At 42.9% G+C, this 17,558-nt stretch overlaps 2 protein-coding genes across 2 annotated transcripts in view; one reads left to right on the forward strand and one right to left on the reverse strand.

Moving 5' to 3' along the window:
- Positions 1–4,140: 4,140 nt before the first annotated feature.
- STOML3 (stomatin like 3) lies at positions 4,141–12,735 on the forward strand (the record flags this gene model as incomplete). The annotated part of the gene is made up of 7 exons (XM_084226397.1): positions 4,141–4,192; positions 6,906–7,009; positions 7,695–7,767; positions 9,009–9,091; positions 10,817–11,020; positions 11,993–12,127; positions 12,535–12,735. The coding sequence occupies 7 exons, from the start codon at positions 4,141–4,143 to the stop codon at positions 12,733–12,735; spliced, it is 852 nt and encodes a 283-aa protein (XP_084082523.1).
- Positions 12,736–14,573: 1,838 nt separating this feature from the next.
- LOC311166310 (complement C4-A-like) overlaps positions 14,574–17,558 on the reverse strand; it is a 40,873-nt gene continuing 37,888 nt past the window's right edge. Inside the window, exons 40-41 of the mRNA XM_084226209.1 lie at positions 15,981–16,113; positions 14,574–14,867 (exon numbers count right to left, since the gene is read on the reverse strand). Of these exons, the coding sequence (XP_084082335.1) occupies positions 14,729–14,867; positions 15,981–16,113 (272 nt within the window). The 3' untranslated portion in view covers positions 14,574–14,728. The remainder of the gene's footprint in view (positions 14,868–15,980; positions 16,114–17,558) is intronic.

Consider the following 17,558-nt stretch of genomic DNA (forward strand, 5'->3'; position numbering starts at 1 on the left):
ATTTTTTTATTTTGTAAAACCTGCTAAATTCTCATGATTCTCCACTCTGAACTGCTCCTAAAATTGATATCTTGGATATTAATATCTTGACTTAAGAAGTCTGTGGAAGAGGTCTCTACCATCTTTAATTTCACTCTGCTTGTCGTTCTTTCCATAACTTGTTCTTTGTAGATTTGCAGATGAGTTGGAGAAAATAAAGATACAGGTATCTTATCAAGAGCAAATTGGCTTTTCTCCCCTGGAATGGGAAATGGAATGTAAACCAGTTCCAAGTCAGTAAGTGTTTTGTAACCTTACTGAGGTGCTGAGTCTGACATCCTATTTTAATCCTAGTTTCCCCATCAAGCAATCAAAGTTTGAACTAATTCATGTCACCCTGTAGTCAAAAGCAAGTAATACTGTTTTGTCAGAAAGTAAACACTTTCTGCCTCTGTTTCTAAAAATATCCCTTGAATGGTCATGAGATATGGGGTTCCTGTCTGAGCAGTGGAAGACTCAGAGATGCTGAAGAGACTCAAGCCTAGTTTCTCCAAAAAAGCAGGTGAGAAGTAGAGAAATCCACTGTGTTAAATGCTCTTATTCTGAAGCAATGGAGTAACTGGGTGTTGTCCAGCCACTTTACCAGAGAATAGTGTTTGATGCTCCCATCAGTGTTAGACAAGGTTAAGTGTTTACTTATGTCTGGAATGGGCTGTCTGATTCTTACTCAATCCTACTGAGCTGGATTTTGTAAAGGAACTCTCCACTGGTTAGGATTAAAACTCAATTTTTAAAATATTTCTCCTGATGTAAAATTGGTTTTTATTAATTTTTTTTCCTCTTCAGGAATAGTGTGTTCTGCATTGCAGCAAACTGCTGTGACCCAGCCTTGGAATTTCTGAAGGGAATGATTTGTCCTGAGTTCCTTCATGCTTACTTGAGCACCGTTTTTAGACAGCCAAGGAAATGTCTGCTCCTGAGGCAAACCACCTTAAACTGAGCCTGTGCCAGGAAAGGGCTCTTGCTGTATGACTTTAATTCTGGACTAACTGATTTTTTTCACTGTTCAAGTTGCCTATTACTGCTCTATTTCGTGCGTACTGATGGCCTGCAGAGATACGGTGTGGTGAAGCATTCCTTGAAATAAAACCTTTTTTGCAACAACTAAGAACATGCTGAGATTGTGTTTGCAAACAAGTTTCAATGTTTGTTTCAAGTGCTTTAATTGCAGTGGCAGTGAATAGAAGAGAAACAGAATAATTTTCTGTCCTTTTCCTCTGGTTTGCAAATGAGTGCTGAGAGTTTGCCTGGTCCTGAAGGGAAACTTGCCATGGTATGAATGTTCTGACTGTTGTGACTTGCCTTCCGTTATTGATAGAGGAGCAATACCTTTGTCTGTCTCTCATATTTACTCTAGTGGCCCAAGGGGAGCCTTCTGTCATCTCCAGACCTTCAGCTGTTGAAAACTGATGCCATTTTAATGAGGAGGAGCAGCAACAAGGGGTGTTCCTACAAGCAAAAGGACAGTACTGCTCTGTCCTGTCCTGTCCTGTCCTCTTAATTTTGACCTGGGGAAAGGGAATGCTGAGCCTGAAGCAAGAAAGCAGAACTTGGGGTCAGGAAAAGACTAAGCTGAGAAATCTATAGGGACTGGCCAAAGCCCAGTGCATGGGAAAGAAAGTAGTATGGGCCTAAGAATGTCAGAAAAAGACAAATTTAAACTTACAACTTTGTTTGCAAATCTCATGTGGGGACTGCCTGACAATTCTTTTTTTGCATTTTTGGGACTGGCACTGTTTACAAATGGCTGTGGATTAAGTCTCTACAACTGGAAGAGGAGGTAAGTGGGAGAAAGTTGACATTGTAAAGGACGGGTGCCATTTGTAAATGTAGCCATTGGTGCAGAGAAATGTTGGAGAATGATGTGCTTACAGGTAAGCACCTGATCATGCCTGACCTGAGCCCTTGTGCTGCTTTTGGAATAGATGTTGAAGGCTTAGCTATGTCACAAATATAAAACTGCAGAAACAGGTGAACTGCGAGCAGCCCGAAGCACAATCATCTGATGTGGCTTCCAAGTCAGTAAATTCTGCTGAAGCAGCTTTGAGCTCAGTCTTTGAGGCGTGCCCTGTGTCACAGGAGTGCACCAAGCTGTTCAGCACCAGTGAACTTGCAGCTTGTAAACTGCTTTGCCCCAGAGCTCTCATGTGTTTTAATCTCTGAGTGGTCTGTAGTAATCTGGGACATGAGTTATCCGCATGCCCCAGCATAGCCCCAAGGAGAAAGCGTTTAGATTGCCCTGGCTTTGATTTCAAAATTTTGAAAAGAGGAAAAAAGGGCAGCTTACGTTAAAATGAAAAAAACCCTAATATTGTGATGTTCCTGAACACAAACACAAAACACCATCTGCTTTACTTACCTATATTTACAGTCACCTCAGGGAGTTGTCAATAAACAGGGAGCAATTATGTCTGTTACAGCTGTTTAAATTGTGGCATTCGAATGGTTCAGAATTAAGCTATTTTCAATAACTTTAGTTTTGCTCTAAAATTTAAAAAAAAAACCTGTTGGGATAGTTTTCTGTATTATGTTTTTGGTTCTGAAACAATTAAACCACATTTCTCTTGTTACTGTTCACAAATGCTACCCTGCTAGTAAGCATCTCTCCTGAAGAGATGTAATCATACAGCTCAGTGTTGAGAAGTCAAATAATGATGAAAATGCTACAAATGGCCTAAAATGAATATTGTCACATTTTTGGGAGCATATTGCAATAAGCATGTCAATCCCGACTTTTCAGGCTGTGCTTATGGCTTTCAGTGGGATTTAAAATGTCAGTTCAGGGGTGTAGTTTCCTCTCTGTGAGACTGAAGAAGGATTCTCTGGGGAACAATCAGCTTTCAATGACCTGTCTGGGGCCAAGGTGATTACTGGCAGGAAGGAGGTCTTGGGTGAAATGAAGCTGGAGCCAGATCTTCACAGATATTCTAGATAACAGATACCCACAAAAACCAGCCCTGTAATTAATGCAGCTATATATCAAACTCATAAATTACATATTTAAAAAACCCTCTCATATTTTATTAAAATAACAAGCAACAGCCTTGTTCTTTGAGAGGGTTGCCCTCTGCTGCTACTGCCTTCAGAAATGGCTTAGTCTGAAATGCTGTGCTTAGTTTTATTGTCAAAATATTTTGTGAAAAATACTCTTACTTGGGGGACAATTTTTAAGGCTTGGGAACAGAAATGCTTCTGCCATGGTTTTGATGTTATCCAGATCAACTGTACCGATGGACAGTGTGAAGAAGGGCGCGGTGACCTATTCTACACAGTTTGAAGACCTCACCTGAGGTTTTGCTTATTCCTTATGCTGGTGTTTGAAACCTGAACAACAGCTGAGCCCCAAAACAGCAGAGGAGCACACGCAATCTCTTCCTTCTGCCTTTCTAGCATCATAGGTTGGAAAAGACCGCTTAGGATTGAGTTCAACCATTAACCCAGCACTGCCAAGCCCACTGCTAAACCGCATCCTAAAGTGCCACAGCTACATGTGCTTTAAATGCCACCAGGGAGGGGACTCTACCACTTTTCTGGGTAGCCTGTTCCAGTGTTTGGCAACTCTTTTGGTGAAGTAAGTTTTTTCTCATATTTAATCTAAGCTTCCCCTGTCACACCCTGAGGCCTTTTTTTCTTATACTGTTGCTTGTTTCTTGATGGAAGAGACCAATCCTCACTTTGCTACAACATCCTTTCAGGCAGGTGTAGAGAGGGTTGAGATCTCCCCTGAGCCTCATTTTCTTACAGCTGCTGCTCACAGGACTCGCTTTATCTTCCTGGCTTTTTCGTGGGTGTTTTAATCTCTGGTGACGGATTCATAGAAATTATTTCCAGCTTGTATTTTGTGGGGCCTAAGACAGCTGGGCCAAGTGCCCCCCAGACAGAGGACAGCCACAGAATACCATCAGCTACATCAGAGACACAAGACTTGGTGTTTGGGAACATCCTCTCCTCACCAGGGTAACTAACTCCCGGGAGACTCCAGTACAGGGGATTTCTCCTTCTCTCATCCTGCCTCCCTCTTCAGCATCTTGCATGAGCCCTGCAGTTTCAAGGTTTGCTGCTGTCTCATCTGTGAGGGGGTCAGAGCTTCCCTCTAAGGGGATGGATCCCCAGACAGAGAGACCCAAGAAAATGAACACAGAACATCTAATTGGTAAGCCTTGTTTTGTGTCTGTGAGTGGGTTTTTTCTCAATAATATTAAAAAGGAGCAGAACTAACCAAACAAAAAAAGTACATTTGTTTTATGTTTGATGTCTGACACAGACTGTAGATGAAAACTCAGAATCTGCCACTGTAAGTGACAGAGCAAGTTGCTTCATGCTGCCCTGCCAGGATGCATCAGCAGCTGCCTTCTGCCAGCATGACCCCATGCATGAAAAAGACTGATTCAGCTATTGATACACTTCTGTATGGAGAGATGGAGTGGAGAGAGGAAAATAGGATCTAGGTAGGGAAGACAGAAGAATTTTTCAGCCCTAAGGAGAAAGCAGAAAGGTTAAAGTAGTTATGGTTAATCATGGTGGTTAAAAGAGGCTGAATCTGCTCCATCTTTTTGTTGCTGCAGGAGGCCTGGGAGATTTTTGCCCACCCTGAGTTTTTAATCTCCTTTCTAAGTGCTAAACCCATATAATGAGTTTGTTTACTATGTCTGTTTGTGATGTACTCTTATGAATAATTAGGAAAAAATGAGGTGAATCTTATTCCATCACCCTGGAGTTTTTCCACAACTGCTCAGTGATGAGCTCTCACATTTTGTGGTGCATTTGCAGCTCCTGATTCGCTCTGAACTAAAGAGTCAAGTGAGGTTTTTGGTGGTTATGACTATTATAATCCATATACAGGAATGACAAACCCAAGTCAGTGGTACATGGGATTGTGTTTTATTTTCTAGAGTCTTTAATTTGTTGTGTGGTTAAATGATTTGAACTTTGGGGTATTCAGAGAAGACCTGTGGTCGTTTGGGGGAGCTAGGAGTTTCATTCAAAGACATATTTTCCTGTTCTCCTTTTCTAATTGTAACCTACATTATTAGCTGGGATTAGGATCTCTAGGACAGTTCTTGTGGAGAAGGATTCAATTGTAATTTGTCAAGTTTTGGATGCATGCTTTTTGCCCATGGTGGTTAGGGGTGATATCTTGACCCCTAACTCTTCTCAGCTGCTTGAGTATCAGTCTGCTGAGTGCTGGCATTTTTTCCCATCTATTCCCTTGTCTGTGGATTGTGTTATTCTCATCAGGCATCTTCACAGTGGGCTCAGGTGGATGATGGTAGATGATGCTACAACCCAAAATTGCTTTTGAGGAGATTATTCATAACCAAATTTGTCACTGGAGCAAAAGATTTTCAGATATTTTCTGTAAGCTGGTCATTTATGTGAAATTAAGAGAGAGTAAAAACGTTGAGTTCTACTGAAGAAAACATTCCTTCATGATTAATTTGCTCATATTTCAGAATAAGAATTATGAATGATACAAATTCTGTGACTTTTCTTGATCTCTTTCCACTGATTAAGACTCCTCACTGCTGGTACTTTGTGTACCTGTTGTAGCCTGCCACACCACTAGTGTAATGTGAAGTCCACTGTGTGGAGAACAGATAACAGTAAAAGGCTTAAGGATTTTCACACTAAATCCTAATAATCTGTTTTTATACAGATGGCCTTAAGCTTTGCACAGTAATTTGCTTAGGGAAGCTCCTCAAATCAATTTTGCCACTGATTGCAAAGTGCCTGATGATGCCTCATAAAACAACCAGGGATTTAAAATTGCTGGGTTTTTGGGGAGGGTGAGGAGGAAAGCTGGGCTCCGGGGGCACCAGCTCTGTGCCCAGCTCTCAAGGAGAACTGAACCCGGGTCCTTCTGCATGGAAATACTCACATGTGAGTGATGCAATCTGCATCAGGGGCCTCACAAGCAGAATGGGCAAAGCCAAGGGCTGGATGTCACCTGTCACCTGTCACAGGTGTGCAGCCGCCAGCGCAGCAGGCACAGCCCGGCCATGCGCAGGGACCCAGGAGGGGCAGGGGCTTCAGGAGGGCTGTGCTGTGTGTCCTCCTTCCCTGGGGCTGCTGGGAGTGTTCTGACAAACCTGTCAGTCCTGCTCTGCTGGAATGCCAGCTCCTGCCTTACAGATCAGGGAGCCTAGTGCTGTTTCAGAGTCCTGACAAGCTGGTTTTTTCCTTAAAAAGTATAAATTGAATTGTTTCCTGTTTCTAATTTCTGTCTGCACGTGAGTTTTATTTGGTATCAGAAATTTCCAGTCCTGCCCTACACCTTTGAAATAACTTACTTTGCTACTGCCTTCCCTTCAGGCACTAAAATAATGAAATTAGTTTTATATTAGTTTTATTTCATTAGAACAAAATTTTGGGACGAGATGAGCTGAATGCACTGAGACAACTGCTTAAAATGCATGGGCATGTATTTTGACAAGCACTAATTCTGAAGTTCTGCTGAACAGTCCAGTGGATGTACTGGTCCATTAATATTCCTAAAAATGTCCATCTAAAGAAAGCAAGACCCCCTCATTTACCTTGTTTCCTGTTTCACACAAACTAAACCCTTTGCCCCACCCAACAGTTTCATACTCATGGTTTCACCCATTCATTTATTTTTCCTCCACAGCCACTATCTTTCATTTTCCTCTTTTTTCCTGTTGCAAAAATGTATTTTCTGAGCCTTTTTTAATTTTCTGTGCTGACGGGCCATAAAGCTGAATGTTTGGTTAGGTGATGGGAGGCAGGAAGAGGGAGTGAGTTTCTGTAGACTTTGTGGTCCCATATGATTGCCCTGGGCTAGATGTTCATCCCTGGGAGGACTTCTCAAATTTTGCATTAATTGCTCTTCTTCCTTATATTTTTTGCAGCTGACAGGCGGGAAGGAATTGGTGTCTGCGGCTGGATCCTGGTTTCACTTTCATTCCTCCTGGTGCTTATTACCTTTCCTATTTCCATCTGGGCATGTATCAAGGTAAGCTCTCAGGATTTGAGGCACATTAGGAGTGCTTTATTACCATTGTTGTTACTTTTTTACTGATTTAGTTAAGACAAGGCACCTCACATTCACATTTTGGGAATCATACAGGTTTGTAGCAAAGATGTGCTCTGGAAATGAGATCCACACAGGCTCTTTCACAAAGGTTCTGTGTTGCCACAACTTCCTCACTTAATTTCTTCCAGTCTCAACATTCATCATCAGTTAAACTTCCAGTTAAACATCAGTGGGATGCCAAGAATTGATTGCTAAGTCCCAAAGGCACCAAAACAGTGAAAGAAGAGTTCAGGATAGTTCAGGAGTTCAGAGTAGTCATGATACACTAAGTGAAGTGGTTTAGATTACCTGAGGTGAGCGTCCCTTTGCCTACAACTCCTCTGAGTGTGCTGCTGATGTCGAGAGAGCTCTGGGGTGTCCTTTTTAGATCACTGTTAATTCTTTCATATGTGATGTGTTTTGTAACCTGTTTCCATGGGCAGGGGCTGAGTGTTTCCAGCAAATCATGAGTCAAGTAGAAGACGTGAAGAAAGTGATTTGCAGCTTTGTTACTTCCTATATTATTTGTACTTTCTTCACATTTAATATGGGTGCCAAAGATTTAAGGACCGGGGAGTGAAAATACAATTAGTTGTAAAATTCTAAATGTAAAATATTTTCCTAGGTTGTCAGAGAATATGAGCGTGCTGTTGTGTTTCGTCTGGGACGTATTCTGTCTAAGAAAGCAAAGGGACCAGGTGAATGCATGCAGTTTTTCTCTGTTAAAGTCCTCTGGGTTTGTTTATGTTATTACAAGGCACTCAGACCACACAGAGAATTGCGAGGTTCCACGGAACCCTTCTTCATAGCACAGAGGGGAATGAGAAGCTCCTCTCTGCTGCAGTTCCTTTACCTGCAGACTGTTTATTTTTCTCAAGAGAAGATACAGCCACCCTCCTATTATAGCACAGAGGTTTGAGTACCTCGATACCTGGTGTGACTTGGCTGCTGAGCAATGTGGACAACAGAAAGATGAGTTCATGCTGCACACAGTGCCAGGGGACTGCAGGGAGGTTTAAATGCAGTGCTCAGCTCTGCCATGAGTAGAGCTGAACACTTTTTTGGGTAACTGTGGACTCTTTCCCTGCACCTCACTTCCAACACACAGCTTGTTGCTGCCAGCTCCTTAGCTGTCCTCTGCCCTGAAAATGGTAAATGTGTCAGGGCAGGGACACTCAGCAGCTACCCCAAGGCTGTTCCCTAGGACCAGCTTACAAATCACAAACCAAACCCAGCTACGTGAGGAGTTTGCATTGGTGCAGTCACCACCTCTGGGCAATGAAAAGGGACAACTGGAAGTTGAAATAACAGGGAAAAGTCCTTTTCAGGTACTGTCCTTCCTCTTGAATGGTAGTCATGTGGTCCAAAGAGCAGCTAGGCCTGGTATGGGCTCTTCTGTGTGGCTCTGGGTGCCAAAGCAAGGTGCTGAGGTTACAGTAGCAGATTGGAAGTTTTGTCCAGTCTCCCTGTCCAGTGAAGGAGAGTGGAAACTCCTTCACAGGATTTGTCACATCTTGGGAAAATGTTCCTCATGTGGTACAGGAATCACCTGGGTGATGTCTTTCCTGAGGAGACATACTGAACCATACATGGCTTGGGATCTAAAAAGGGAAAATTTAAGGCATGGAAGGAATTTTTGCCAAAAGTCTCATGGCAGACTTCAAACAAGAGCTTTAAGCTGCCCATTTCCAGACAAGAGTCCTAGGTAGTTAAGCTCTAATGAGTTCACATTATTTGCAGATATCTGCACTTCCCTCTGTTATTTGAAAATGCAAAGCATCACTATTGTCATGTCTTGTAAGCAGAAAGCACAGCAGCAGTGATAAGCAGGGTGTTATTCCAAATCCTGTGGGTATTTCCATCTCTTTATTTTCTCTAGGATACCTGGATCTGGACTTTACTTGCAGAGGTGTGTCATCTAATAATTTTTATTTTTCAGGGATGATCCTTGTACTTCCATGTACAGATACATTTATCAAGGTTGATCTGAGGACGGTTACCTGTAAGATTCCTCCACAAGAGGTAACTTCTCTAGGGGCCATCTAAGACAGGAATGAAAGATGCAGCAGATTCGTAGCACATTCAAAAGTAATGCACATTTTGTAATTTTGCTACACTGAGCTACTGTATGGAGTTTAGCTACCATATGGAACTTAGCTTTTCTGCTGTATCTTCTGCATTTCAAGCTGCTTACAACACAACTTCTTGCTCAAAGAAGTTATGGGTACCCCATCCCTGGGAGTGTTCAAGACCAGGTTGGAGGGGGCTCTGAATAATTTGGTCTAGGGGAAGGGGTCTGTGCCAAGGGAAGGCAGGTTGGAAGTGAGTAATATTTTAAGGTCCCTTCCAACCCAAACCATTCTCCTAATGAAAATCTGCAGATGCATCATTGCAGGTCAAGCTGGTGTTCAGAACTGTGATTTCAAAAATAAGGGAAAGGAGTTGCAAGTGTGAATGTGAGACAGGGAGGACAAGAGAGGAGTGGGCTACAAAATTCCCAGTTGCAAATTCATGTCCTAATAAAATTGGATCTGCCATGTAGCTCACTATTCAAAAGAGCCTTCTAAATATGTCTGGAAAGACAAATTAACCATGGCTAACAAATCCCATTAAATTAACAGGAGTTATCAGCCAACCTTCCACAAAACTCAGGTCCAAGCAGGGATGGATGGAGGAAGCAAGATACCTCCAAGCAGGATATATCTTAAGGCATTTTGCTGGCAAATTTTGACTGAAAAATTTAATCTGAAGGATAAGTTGTTGAGCAATCCTGTTCTGATCAAGTTTTGGTCCTGTGTGGCTTCAGCCCCATGGCAGAAAAATTCTTCTGCTTATGGAGTTGACACTGCTGTCCCTGTCATTAAACAAAGACCAGAGGGAGAAGAGGCAGCTCCAAGACCCTTTGGGCCCCCAGAATTTCCTACTGTGTTCCCCAGGAGATGTTTTTTGGACTGTTATCTTTTTGTAAACAGAAAGAGCCTTTTCTCGGAGTACAGAGTGCAGGGGTGTGTGGTGTGAAATGAAAAATGGCTCCCCCAAAATGTGAGGCTGGAAGGAAGATGGTTGCAGAACTTGTATTGTATAAGGCTTAGCAGCTATTGGCCAGGCTTCCTCAGCATTTGGCAGGGTTTTTGTGGAGCATCCCCTTGCAGGCAAAAGATGCTGAGGAGGGAAGTGATAGTGGAGCATCACCAGTTCTCCACTGAGGCCAGCTGCTTTCTGAGGCACAAGAAGCTTGTCTGGTAAAAATGACAACTCTTCTATGAATGCTTAAATATTTCTTTCAGTTTCTTCTCACAATTCTATGCACTTTTTATTTTTGTTTTAATTTGCTGGTGTTTCTTACAAACACATTGTTCAGGGGAAGTAGCACAGATCTTCCAAGCTGCATGAAATGTATAAGCTCATCAATGGACCTTTCTACAAGAAAGGAAGAGGATAGCCATCTTTTACTATTGCAAAAGAAATTAATTCAAATTATGAAATTCACTTACAATTGAAGCAGTTATTTAGAGGGTATGTAAAGCATTTTCCCCAGTTTAAACTTTGTTGATGCTGGACAGCTCTCTTGAAGTAATTTCTTTAATTTCTTGGGGGAATGACAAATAAAACAAGAGAAATTCTTAGTTTGTTTGAATTATCAATGCCTTTTACTCACTAAGGGTTAAAAAAAATATAAAATTCCCTTTCTAGGGAAAGGATGTGTTGTTGGATCTTTCTGTGACTGTGTGCATTTCTCAAATGCAGATTCTCACCAGGGATGCTGTTACTGCCCAGGTGGATGGGGTGGTGCACTACAGGATCCACAGCGCTGTCAGTGCCATTGCCAACGTCACTGATGTCCACTCTGCCACCTTGCTTCTGGCACAGACAGCCCTGAGAAACGTTCTGGGTACACAGAGCTTGGCTCAGCTGCTGGCAGGTCGTGAGGAGATTGCACACAGTATCCAGGTAAATCTGGCACTCAAAATTCATAAGCATGGAGATGTCTTCTGGGGAGTAGCAAATTAGAAATAATCTCTCTTTTTCTTCAACAAGGAAAACAAAATATCCCTTTATGGGTTTTTTTTTTTTTTCAGTTATACATCTCATTGCTTAGAGTCAGGAAGAGTTATTCTAAAGGTATTCCCCCACCTCTTGTAGCAGAGTTATCTCTATCAAAAAGCAATTAAAATTCTGAAATTATCCAGTGATTTTAAAAAATCAGCTTAGGCCTTGCACAGAGGCAGCTGCAAACATGGAGAAAGAGATCTGCTCAGGGGAAGCTCTGTATGGAGCAGACCCTTGATTGAGGCAAGAATTGTATCTCCTGTCATTACAACTGAGAGCACAAAATTGAGTCGCTGTATGCTTTAAATGCCTCTAGTTTCTTTTTTTTGATTTGGCAGCCAGGGAGAGAGCAGAGGAAAAATCCAATACCCAATTTACTAATTTCAGTCAGAGACAAGGCGTAGTCAGACCAAAGAGAGACTGTACCCTCTGTAGCAGGAGAGTGGCCACGCAGAGACAGGGTCATGGTGGTGCTGTGGATTGCAGGAGTGCCCAGGAGCCGGAGCACAGATGGGTTTGCCCGTGCTGCAGGGCTGGCTGGTGTCTCACCCTTAGAGTACTTTTACTGTGCTGTGCTGCTTAAGGAATTTTCTGTAGCATTTCTTTGTAAAAGGGAGAAGCTCAGTAACTGCCACCTAAGGAAAGGATGGGGGGTGTAACTGAGGAGGCAGGAGAGAAGCCACAAAGGCTACCCTGGTGTTGACCAGCAGGAGTGGTACCCACTGTGCACACCTCGTGCTGGGTGCTGGTGCCCCTGGAGCATCCCTCTTTCAGCTGGGCAGGCTTGCCCTGTCCTTCTGTCCAAGCAGGGTACTCCACGTGGCTTTCCCTCTGCCAGCACTGTGCTTTCCTGGTGTGTTGTTTGTCCCCAAGGCTACCCTCGGCAGTGCCACGGAGCAGTGGGGAGTCACAGTGGCTCGTGTGGAGATCAAAGACATCCGGATCCCCATGGCCATGCAGAGGGCAATGGCAGCTGAAGCAGAGGCTGCTCAAGAGAAAAAAGCTAAGGTGAGACCCATGACTGTCCACCTCCAGGCTTTCATATCCGTGTCATAGCGCCACAGAATTGTTTAGGATGGACAAGACCTCTCAGATCAGCAAATCCAACCCTTAAACCCAACACTGCTAAGTCCACCACTAAACCATGTCCCTAAGCACCACATCTATGTACCCTTTAAATGACCCCAGGGTTAGTGACTTCACCACTTCCCTGGGCATCCTCTTCCAATGCTTGCCAACCTAATTTTTTTCCTAATAACTAATGGGAACCTCCTCTGGGGCAACTTGAAGGCCATTTCCTCTTGTCCTATGGTTCCAGGAATCCATGAAGAGTTTGTTTTCTCTTCATTATAAAGCTGGATTTTCACCACTGTGGGCAATATTTCCACGCTATTTCCATTTCTGTTCCTTTGCAGGTTGTGGCAGCTGAAGGAGAAAGGAATGCTTCCAAAGCTCTCCAGAGGGCCTCCATGGTGCTGGCTGAGTCTCCAGCAGGTCTGCCACTGCGTTACCTGCAAACATTAACAGCTGTGGCAGCACAGAATAACTCCACCATTGTCTTCCCTCTCCCTATGAATATGTTTGGAAGTTTGGGGCAGAAACGTACTGGGGGGTAGAGACTGTTCTATGCCAGCTCCTAGGCCAGAGATACTGAAAGGTTTTCCTAGGAAGCAAATTGGCAGAGTTAAAGTAGAAGCATGTTTGGGTCCTCTGCCCCCAAAATAACTTTATTAGTCACGCACAGCTCCCAAATTGAGACTGCATTTGCAAAGTTCAGACACTTAGAAGTTCCAGCTTAGACTCACCTGCAAGTAAAATGGAAGAAAATATGTAAAATGTATGTTAGCTCTAATATATAATTTTAATGATGCTTTGACCACAGTTTACAGATTCTTGAGTGTTGCAATTATTTGGTGATTTGTTTGCCAGGCAAGAACCTCTGAGCTGTTGATATACTCCACACAGCAGAAGGGTCAGACATTATTTAACTCAAGCCTTGGGGAGTGGAAAGGAAGAATTTGGCTCTTAACCTTAGAGGTATTCTTTTATAAATATTAGCAGAATTACTGGATAATGGGTATGTCAGTGCAACAACCTATTCTTCATCTTATATTCATAGAAATTAGTACTTGCTTTACTGACCTCAGCTGTATTTTGCCATATCACTGACATTTATATAAGCTGTGTAATAAAGAGAATGTGTGACCAGGCATTAAAATCACGTTTCATAAATGTGAAAGCTGGGGCAAACCTCAAGGTCCTCTGTCAATTTAAGTGTCTGTCTTACACCTTCAGTAGGTTTCTTATCTTCCTTTACATATGTCATGAAGCAGACATTGATGTTTTCCTGAAATAAGCCTTCCCTACCCTCCATCCATGCAACACTTGGCAGCTGAGAGGAAGATGTTGCTGATATCCAGGTCCTGCTGATGCTAAGTTTGAGTTTGCAGCTGTTCAGTTGTCAGTTCAGGCACAAAGCAATGAACTCTCTTCTGGGAATCTGAAATTTCTGGTGATGGAGCTGTTTTGGTAGGTGCTGCTGGAGTGTAATGTCTTGGCCACATGACATCACTGTTGCTCTTTCTATCAGTAGGTCATTTGACTCCAAATTAACCAGCTCAGCATGACCTACTAATTATCATACCATTGACACAGGCCTTTCTTATTTTTACTGCAGTGTAGCACAAGCAGTCCAGGTGGCAAATGTTTGCTGGCACAGATAGTGGTACGAGCAGCTGAGGATGGTGACCTACACAGTTCTTCTCTGCTTCAGACATGACTGACAAATGCCTTTTTGCTGGCAAGCTAAAGAAGCAAAACCTGCGCTTGAAAGTCATCTGCTTATTAGTGTTACCGAAACATTTTCGACAGACCTTTTCTTATCCCAAGAAAAGAGCAGTTTTGAGTTAAACTCAAGAAAAAGAATAGCTTGAAAAACATGTGGCTAGAGGGTGCAATTAAAAGCACTCTGTGCCCTCAGTGACCTACCAGCCCAACAAGCCTGTGGAAGGCTCATGAGTCCAGCACAGGGCATGGTCAGTGTACCACTCCTAGTTCCAGCTTTAGAAGTGTATGGAATCCAGGCATGGGGTCAGCAGGACTCACAATTACAGCCAGAAACCAGCTGATGTGTTGAAGCATGAGTTGGTATCTCTTCTCTTTCAGCAGCAGTGTAACACAGGTAAGCCCATGAACACCCAGTTTTCTTTTTGACCCATGAAAATGTCTTTTTTTTTTTTTTTTTTTTTATTTTTTTTATTTTTTTTCCCAGGCAGAAATTATTCAGGCAATGCACAATGTGGTTTTTTTTTTAACTTTCTGCAGGATAATTGCACTGTTGTAGAATAGCTCAAGGAGACACAAACTCCTGCTCTCTGTTTCCCAGTGTCAGGTACAATAAGCACAGTAACTAGTAGAGGAACTGCATTTTTATTGTATTACCCACACACATACCCACAAGAGGATGTTTCACACCCCAGTCAGAGAAACAGCGATGGAAGCAGCCCTGCCATGTTTCAGGTGCCACTGGGATGCACAGACTTCGCAGGAAGAATTCTGGCAGAAGGTGAGCTGCAGTCCCAGAGGGATGTGGGGGGTCAGGGCCATTGTTCAGACATGGCACAGGCTGTCAGAGGTGCTCAGGAAGTCCTGCAGGTGAGCGCAGCTCTGCCGGCGCAGAGTGCTGCGGCACTCGCTGCCCTCTGGAATTTTCTCCACCCAGGCTTGTGCATCAAGTAAGTATTGCATCCTGAGTGAAAATGGGACAGGTAAAGAAGGTTAGTCATAATTCCTGACATGGAGCAATGGGAAAGTGTAATCCCTGAGCTGCTGCATCCCTTCAGAGAGGCATCTCAAATCAAGAGTTAGACTAGCCAAGAAACTTGCCTTTACCAGCAGGCTCACTGAGCTTTGAACAAAGTCTGGGATGTGTCAGCGCCAAGCTGGGACAGACCTGGCTGTACTTGTGTTTTGAGTGTGTCAGGTAAGCTTGGGCTAACTTTCTCTTAGAGTTTCCAGAATGACACAAAAGGCCCCAGTGCACAACAGTGGGACAGTGAGGGGAAGTTTAGTTCCAACAGAGTATACCCATGAGAAGCTGTGTAACTTCCAGTATTTCATGGCTGAACTGGAGAAGATGGAGTTTAAACCTCTGCTGGGACACCCCAGTCTCTATAAGGCTTATTTTGAAGCAAGCCACTGATCTAGGTGGTGTAATAGAGATGGGAATGGGACTTTTTAAGGTTTTAGGAAGTGGTGCTCACACCTTGATGGAGATCTCCTCCCTAGAAGCTTTCAGAGGCATTACCTTTGTCCAGTTCTGTGCAGGGAAATGAAACTTTTATGATGCCTTCCTCCCTGAATATTTGATCGGGTCATATGAAATTCCCACTCAGATAAATTCCTTTTTTTTCATTAAAGTGTGACAATGAGAAATGACAAGAATATGCTACTCGCATGCATGGTGTAACAGCAACCTTGGGAGCTGCTCTTAGTTGTGCTCCCACACGTCTCTTCTGCAAACACAGGAGCTGTTTGAGGCATCTGCAGTAGATGGACTGGTAACTTTCCCCATTGTCCTTTTCCAGCTGTGAGTTTTTAACCCAGGGGAACCAGGGCCAGATTTGATCCTGAGAAGTCTGGGAACCACAGATCCATGAGCCAATGGATTTGGGTTGCTCAGCTCTTCCCCAGAGCTCTGCTTTTGCCTATGGAGTGGAACACTTTGCATTTTAGTAAATCCAGCAGATCATTCCCTGAGAAATTTGGCGCTGCCCTTACTTTCTGGAGGTGTTCTGAGTATCCCCTGGGTTTGTGGTCCATGATAGCCGCTGCTGCTGCCCTGAGACCCCTGAGCACTTACTTGTTGTTGCAATCCACAGTTTGCCCATCTCTCCCCATGAGGAGGTAGCGTTTGCCAGGGACAATGTTTAACTGGCACATGGAGCGGGATAGGAACTGCCGGTGCTCACCCACTTGGATGCTTTCATCCGCAGCTGTGGCACAAGAAGAGAAAACCTCAAGAACTTTTCTAACTGACAGAGGAGCTGCAGCCCACAGGACACAAACCCCTGTGGTCATTTGCCCCACTGCTAAGCCAAGGTGATATTTCCCTTGGGAATTGGGCTTGACCAGTGAATAAATGGCCCTGCTATGTTAGGATACATTTCCCTTAGCGTGACCTGACAGAAAGCAAGCCACTTTTGCCTTAACTGGTTGTCTTGGTGTTTGCAGTAATTATTGAAGGAGAGGTTTTCCTATAGACCTTAAGACCTTTCAGAGATTATGAAGTTTGCTTAAGTCTCAGAGACTGAAGGAAAAGCCAAGGAAAATAGAAAACATGCTGTCTTCCATTTCAGAATGTTCACGTTCAGGGTGGTCTTAAAAGCTGGCAAACTAAATTAAAACATTTTGAGGCTCAACAATGCAGCAGACAGTACTAAAATCTCACTCTCCTTAGTACACCTGACCTGAAGTTTGCTAATGCAGCCTTTATGCTCTTCCCTCTGAATCTGATACACAGGACAATCACCTGGTGATCTCCATATTAAAGTAACTTAGAAGATTCGGGTCAGGATTCTGGCTCTGAAGTTTATTAATTCAGAATTGCACTGCCCACTGCAGAAGTGGGCATCCAAGGCAGATGAGATGGCTGCTCAGACACTGCAATGACATGAGAGCTGGAAAGATGCTTATTCATCTGACCAATCTCAGGTCATGAGGACACTATGTTGTTTAACTAGAACAACAGTTTCACAATCCATTTGGAAAAAAGAAAAGGAAATAACAGCAATATTCTAATTCCTTACTCTCTTTCTAACTATAATTTGAAATTTCCTGTAAAAATTCAATATTAAATCAGTTTAAATTACATGTAAATTACACTATGGTCTCTTTATCAGTTAACAGAATCTTGTGCATCATCTGCTCCAATATAGAGTATTTTTATCAGTATGGAAAGACTAGTCATCAAAATCCTAAAAGTAGAACAAAACTGAGGTAGAATATTCTAACATTAATTAGATTCAGAGAATTTGGCAGAGACTGCTAATCTGTGAAACCTACCTTTAAGAACCTTATCTACCACCTAGGTAAAACCTGCATCAGTTTAATATGTGTTACTTATACATCTGCATTTTTAGAGACAATATAAGTCCTGTAGGTTTTCTCATATAACCCAAGATCTTTTTGCTGTTCCTATGCTACATGGGGTCCTGAATTTTCATTTTGTTCACGGAATGCAGAGATGGGTAAGAACTACTTGAGAAAATGATGATGTTATGCCTCATTTGGCTTAAATTACCAAGGTGTTTCTCGGTTCATATGCTTCACAAATGGCCTAATACAATTCAGACAGTGGGGTCATAAGCATTTGAGTCATTACCTTGAGTAGTTATTATGTAATTTCCAATTTTAAATCTCCAAGTAAAAAAAAAGTTGA

This window comes from Fringilla coelebs (assembly GCF_963513975.1).
Source record: "Fringilla coelebs genome assembly, chromosome: 2".
NCBI lineage: Eukaryota > Metazoa > Chordata > Aves > Passeriformes > Fringillidae > Fringilla > Fringilla coelebs.